The following is a 6,789-nucleotide window of genomic DNA, read 5'->3' as shown; positions in this document are numbered from 1 at the left end:
TCCATCCTTTTTTTGAGCTCATTTTAGAATATGTGGCGTCAGATTTTTGCTAGGTCTAAAAGCTTCCGTCAAAGTGAAAGATCTGATCAAACAGAAACGCCAAAAAATTAGGAGGATCCAAAACTCGATTGGGCCATACAAGATGAAATAGTGGGAAAAGGAATTCCTACCGTTGAAACCTTCATAGGATCTGACTTGATGTTTATATGCCATCCAAACTGCTTATAAGGTCATTTTTATTGGGATGAAGTGAAAACACTAAAAACTTAGATTAATACAAAACTTTGATGGCCATATAAATATCTCAACGGTAAAAAATAAATCCCCACTTTTTCATCTCTTGTGGCCCATTTGAGTTTTGGATCCACCTTATTTTTTTCTCTAGTGTCCTAAAATGAGATCTAAAAACGGATAGACAGGTTTGATTTCTCACGAACATCATAGTGGGTCCCATCCGGAATAATTGCGCACCTGCGAAAGACTTTCGCAGGAAATCCGAGTCCTGGGAAGACGAAATGACGTCTCTGACACTCCTTGAGCTCCGGTTTGTACGAACGGTTCAAAGGAGATCAAAGTTATATGGGCCCCATAGTGATGTATTATTATATCTGTACCGTTTATATATTTTTAGAGATCATTCTAGAGCATTATCCAAAAAACGAATAATATCCAAAGATCATCTGGACCACACTACAAATAGCATGAGAGATAATGATTTTCACCTTAAACAATTCACGTGGTCCATTTGATACTTAGATCTGTCTCATTTTTCGTCTCAAACATTAGGACGAGCTTGTAAAATGCATGGATGGTTTGGATACAACATATACCCCATGATCAAATTCACAGAACTTGCTACTGTCAATACAGTGCAATGCACTGTGAAGCGTGTCGCAGTGGTTTCTTGTTAAGCAAGCCGCTGTGCTTTCGTGCCCAGCAAGTCTACACCACGTGTTGTGCAAAGGCCAATGGAGTCTGCGCCTCAAGCTCTGAGTTGTATGAACGGCTCAAATGAGATCAAAATTACATGGGCCCCACAATGATGTATTTATTATATCCATACCGTTTATTCAATCTTGGTGATCATTTTAGATCATTTGAAAAAAAGTTGAATCATATTTAAAGGTCAAATAGACCACACCAAAAATAACAACGAGGATAATGATTTTCATTGTTAAATTTTTTTATCCGAATCGTGCCAAACCCGATTTGACTCGGTTTCCCTGGCCGAGTCGGACTCGGGTCGGGTCAGGTCAACTGCGCATCGGGTCCGATCGAGCCAGATCTCCCTAACTCTGTCCCGGATCGAATCGGATTCAGGTCAGACTACTTGCATTTCGGACCGGATCGGGTTGGACCCAATTCGATCCGACTTGGTCCGATGCCTAGTTTTAACTAAGAGAGGATGCTATTCCATTTGGACTATACACTCAGTATATTTGTTGGTTAAATATGTGGAACCAAGATAAGCTACCCGTGGGATAAGTAGTTAATTTGTGTAAAATAACCTATAATCCAAACGAGCCGTTTCGAGTGTAACGCACGCTCCCTCCCTCCCCATCTTTTATCGTGTGTTTCACGTGCTATGGTGACCATTATCACGTGAGTTCCCCGTAAGAGATGCTTGGAATATCCAACTATACCAAAAATTAGAATGCGTGAGAGCCCTTTGTTGGTTCACCACCATTTTGACTCGTCTTAATCACATGTGGCACTCATGTAAAGCTATCCAAACCATCTAAAGCGTGGGAAAAGTTGTGGATGGAGAAAATATCTAAAGTCACATGGATTAAACGACCTTTAACCATCCAATTGATGGCTATCAAATGGAGAATTAGATTTTCATAGTCCAAACTCCGTAGGTAAAAATATATTCCTGTCATCATCTTCGTATATTTACTGGTTGATGCTCCATGCATGTTGGGTCACCGAACTGGATGTTCCTGATTGCCTTACAGATGCCATGCATAAGGTTGAAGTGTCACCACCATTTCTTAAATGGTGGGTAACTTCTTAGAAGTCTAGCGCATTCAAAAAAGTGCATGCATACAGCTTCGGTTCTTCCTAAAACACTTTATTTATGATTTTTTTTTTTTTTTTAGCAACTTAGCATTTTCCCTGACCAGTCAAATTGTACAAATTAGGAACATTTAAAAATTAGTTTATAAATTTGATATTAAAAATAAAAAACAAATCCTCTAAACTAGATCTAACCGTGTCATCTCTTTTCAAAATAATAACATTAGTCCCAATTGAAACCCCTTCATCTAGGTTTTTGTGACCTTATGAACATATTGGATGGAAAACAAACTTTATGTTTGGCCCTAAGAAATTTTTAACAGTAAAAATCATTATCTCTACTGCTATTTGTGGTGTGGTTGGGTTGATCTTTGAATATGATTCATTTTTTGTATAGTTAATCTAAAATGATCTCAAAAAATGGATGAACAGTGTGGATATAATAAATACATCATTGTGGGGCCTATGTAACTTTGATCTCCTTTGAACCGTTCGTACAACCCGGAGCTCGAGGAGCGTCAGCGCTCGTCGCACGACACGTACCTGCACCAGCTATACAGCTGCTGTGTGGTACACCAGCCAATCCGCTTCAGGAAATCATGGGCCCAACTGGGTCAATCATGACCGTTGATCTGTTAGGTCCCATACCAAGGGACTATAATTAGCCTAAAAATGGACGGTTTGTAAATGTTGAGCAATAGAAGCATCTGTTAGTCAATCGGATTGCTAGGATTGTCAAATCAACTGTACTAATGGTTTTTCTATCACTAAACCAATGGTTCTGATTGTCTAGACGGTGGAGATGCTGGAAAATATAGACCCTTCATCTTCAAAGAGGATTTGCGTGATTGGGCCACCCCCTCATGACATCAAACAGATCCAGACTGTTCAACAACTGGTGACCAACATGTAGTGGCTAAAATCCGGTCAGATGATCCTAACCATATATCTGAATCAAGGAATTCTTTTATCGAATATACACCATCACTTAAATCCTGCGATTGGACAGATAGGATCGTGTAATCATAACCATTTTATGGCCGTGTCTAATCCAATGTGATACACACTACACAAACGGTTTGGATGATGTTGTTCTTGTGCCAGTGGCCCAATATAACAGTATTATATATAGTAGGATCAACATCACTTATTTTTTCCCGTTCATACTAGGAAATCTTACAGTGGCCCAATCTAAAAATTAGACAATCATAACCATCCATCCATTCTCACATGGGCCATGAATATCTTAGCATTCTCATGGTAATTATAAAGAAACAATAAAATAAAACTTCAATTTATTTAATATTACCAGACTTGTTTAACTAAAAGATTAATAGAGTGACATGAAGATTGGAATTATAATAATATGGATTATAGAGCTCTAGTAAGGCTTTTGCCCATTGATATTGCCACGAGGGTCGTAGTTGCAAGTGATGAAAATTGCACCACTGTTGCACTTCACACGTGCACAACCGAGTCGGACAGAGTTACGCCACACTACCTGAGTGTAGTGTCTGCACTCCTTTCCGCTTGCACACGTGTTTGTGTCATAGTTATAGTCCTGTTTCTCGCCGACCCACGAGTTGACAGCATCAGTGGCTGTGAACTCGGCCCCGGAACCTCCGAAGATGTTCTCACCGTAGGGCCCACCTGAGTGGGCAAGCTGGCAATTGGCAATAATCCGCTGATTAGCGTAGTTCCTAGCGAAGGCCTCCACAGAGGGGTCCCATGTCATGGGGCCCACGCCGACCTGTGCGCGTGCCGCATTGTGAGCGGCGAGGAAGTCTTGGGGGGAGTTTTGGGCTTGGGTAAGATGAGCCAGGGCTAGACCCATGACACACATCAAAGCGAGTGCAAGGCTGGAGAATGCCATCTTTTTAGCTATTGTTGGGATGGATTGCTTGGCAGAAATTAGCATTGTGGGAGGGTTATTTATAGCTGCAAACACACACGAAATATCATGGGTAATCAACAAAAAACCAAAGGCTAATGGGAACTGTTCGAAGCTCTTTTTATTTCCATGAAAAGTCTGATTGGAAATTTCACTCTTAGTCTAAGTCATTGCCGTCACCTTTGGGCTACACGCAAAAAAAGAAGAAAAAACTAGCCAATTACGAGCAGGAGAGAGACGTGAGGTTTTTTTTTTTTTTTTGATTTATTATTATTATTATTATTATTATTATTATTAAAAATCAAGAGTTGTATATTTCATCTATCATGAGGCAACTTTACAGAGGAGATACAAGTAAAGTTAGTCCCTCCAAAACAAAAAGGAGAGGAGGGACGAATGAGAGATGGAGACGTGAGGTTTGTTAACGTGAGTATTGGTGCGGGGAAATCTAAACCTGTTACTCACGCAAGAAGAGCAATGGTTATCTACAACTGAGGTCTGAGTATAGAAGCCACCGGCCGGGGATGAGTAGTTTCCCATAACTCAGGAATGAGTTGCTGAGATGAGTTGTCAGAAGATTGACTTGGTATAAAGGACTTGTCTCAATCGGACTATTTACCATATTGGAAGGGCTCATGGGAGAGTTGTGCGCCCAGGTTCTAAGCTCCGAGCTCACCCAACATCCCAAGCTGACCAGGCAAGCCACTGCAAGGGGTGGTACGATAAATCTGGGATCTGATCTGATCCTTGCCAGCCGAATATCTCTTTAATAAATCAGGGATAAGGATCCCGGATAATCAGGATCCTCCAGCGTCATCCAGGAGGATTCGAAAACTCCAATATTCTCCGTTGCCCTATATAAACAACAAATAGTCTTTAGAAAATGGGTAAGACACTCGAGCCCTACACTCTATTTTACGAATTTTGACTTGAGCATCGGAGGGTCTACAACCAACACTGACTCTCCCTTGCTTATCTTCTTCCTAGATTTTGCAGGTCCATCGAAGGGTAACGAGAAGAATTTCATAACCGCACCGACTTCATCTGTTGGCCAGATTTCAATGACAATAGATTGGCACTGCATGTGGGAATGACAGCAAAGCCAAGTTCCCATAAACTCTAGTACGAATCACTATTTTCTCCTTCTCCCCTTCAATGGCCAAGAAGAAGGAAATAACATTGGCTACGGCTGAGTCTGCTCATGGGGAGAGGCCTAAAGACGCTCAGGCCTTGCAGTCGGCTCCACGGTCCTAGCTACCATCACAAGTAATGGCTCAAAGACCCCAGAACTGGGGTAGCTGGCTCATCTCCCTTGAGAATCAGGTAGGAGCCCTAACTGGCAATGTCGACTATATCATGAGGCTGCTAGAAAGGTAGCATGCATCCCTTGTTGATCAACAAGAAAGGTCGCATGCATCCCTGAAGATTAGCCGTCGTCCAGATTCCGAATGTCCCAAATATCACCCTATTCAAACTCGGGGGACCCAACCAAACACATAGAATCATTTAGAGCATGGATGAAATTCCATGGCGCCGCTGGACTTGTGATGTGCAAGGCATTCTATCTAACAACACACACCAGGATAGCCTGTAAGTAGTACAAAAACGTGAAGTCGAAGTCCATCGGCTCTCTTTCGCCCAGCTCGGCAAGTCCTTTGCCACCCAGTTCGTCGGAGGTAAAGATATACACAAGTCAACGACTCACCTCCTTATGGTAACTTAGAAGGACAATGAGTCGCTGAAAGACTACATCATCAGGTTCAACGTCGAGGTCATCCAGGTTGATGGCTATTTCGACGGGGTAGCCGTCACGACCATCATGGCCGGGCTTAGATGAGGGAGTTTCCTCTTCTCGCTCAACAAAAACCCCCCAAAGACCTTGGCTGACCTGATGAACTAAGCTCCGAAATACATGAGCGACAAGGAATTGTTCGACGTCTGCAAAGGCTCAGAGAGAGAGAGAGAGAGAGAGAGAGAGAGAGAGAGAGAGAGCATTAGAGCAACTCAACAAAAGATTTTTTTTAAGCGAAAGGAGAGACGATGACCAGGGTGGCACTTCCTACATTGCTGAGCTCCAGAAAGCCAAATTTATCTGTATACTCCACTCAACACGTCGCCCAAGAAGGTGCTCATGGAGGTCAGAGATAAGAAAATTTTGAAGTGGCTGAGCAAGATGCAGTTCACTCCAGAGAAAAGAGACAGATCAAAATATTGTAGGTTTTTATGAGATCATGACCACGACACGACCGACTGCTTTAACCTCAAGGAGGAGATTGAGTCCCTCATTCAAAGGGGCTACCTACGCGAGTTCATCGACAAGCGCGAGGAAGACCGACCAACTCCTTGGCAAGACAGAGAGAGAGGAGCACAACGAGAATGATCCAATTGGGGAGATCTGCACCATCTTTTGTGGACCAGCCAATGGAGGAAATTCCAACCGAACACGACGAGCTAATGCTTGGGGTGCAAAGATTACTGACCAAGTCCATCAGGTAGACCTTGCCAGCCGACTTAGGAAGGAGCCCAGGATAAATTCATGCATAATCGACTTCACTGAGGAAGATCCCAGGGGGATCCAACACCTCCACAACAATATGCTTAGCAGATATTCTGTTTGCGGTTGCCTTCGACAAGATGGGGATATGGTGGTCGAGATTATGGCCTGTGTGAACCCCTTTGTTCGATTTCGCAAGAGAGAGTGTGACCTCGAAAGGGAGACCTTCGACAACTAGGTCACCACCATAGTAAACTTCCTCATGGTGGACCGCCCTTCAGTGTATAATGAAATCTTGGGCAAACCATCCTTGGATATCATGTGGGTTGTAGTCTTCATTTATCACCTTTGTATGAAGTTTCTAACCGAGCATTTGGTTGATGGA

At 42.7% G+C, this 6,789-nt stretch overlaps 1 protein-coding gene across 1 annotated transcript; it reads right to left on the bottom strand.

The window, feature by feature from the left end:
• Positions 1-3,349: 3,349 nt before the first annotated feature.
• LOC131229783 (pathogenesis-related protein PRB1-2-like) lies at positions 3,350-3,938 on the bottom strand. Its single transcript, XM_058225798.1, has one exon. The coding sequence runs from the start codon at positions 3,935-3,937 to the stop codon at positions 3,401-3,403; it is 537 nt and encodes a 178-aa protein (XP_058081781.1). The 5' UTR covers position 3,938; the 3' UTR covers positions 3,350-3,400.
• Positions 3,939-6,789: the final 2,851 nt, after the last annotated feature.

The sequence above is a fragment of the Magnolia sinica genome, chromosome 16 (assembly GCF_029962835.1).
Source record: "Magnolia sinica isolate HGM2019 chromosome 16, MsV1, whole genome shotgun sequence".
NCBI lineage: Eukaryota > Viridiplantae > Streptophyta > Magnoliopsida > Magnoliales > Magnoliaceae > Magnolia > Magnolia sinica.
The sequence above is the reverse complement of the archived record's forward strand: the minus strand, read 5'-3'. Positions and strand labels throughout refer to the sequence as shown.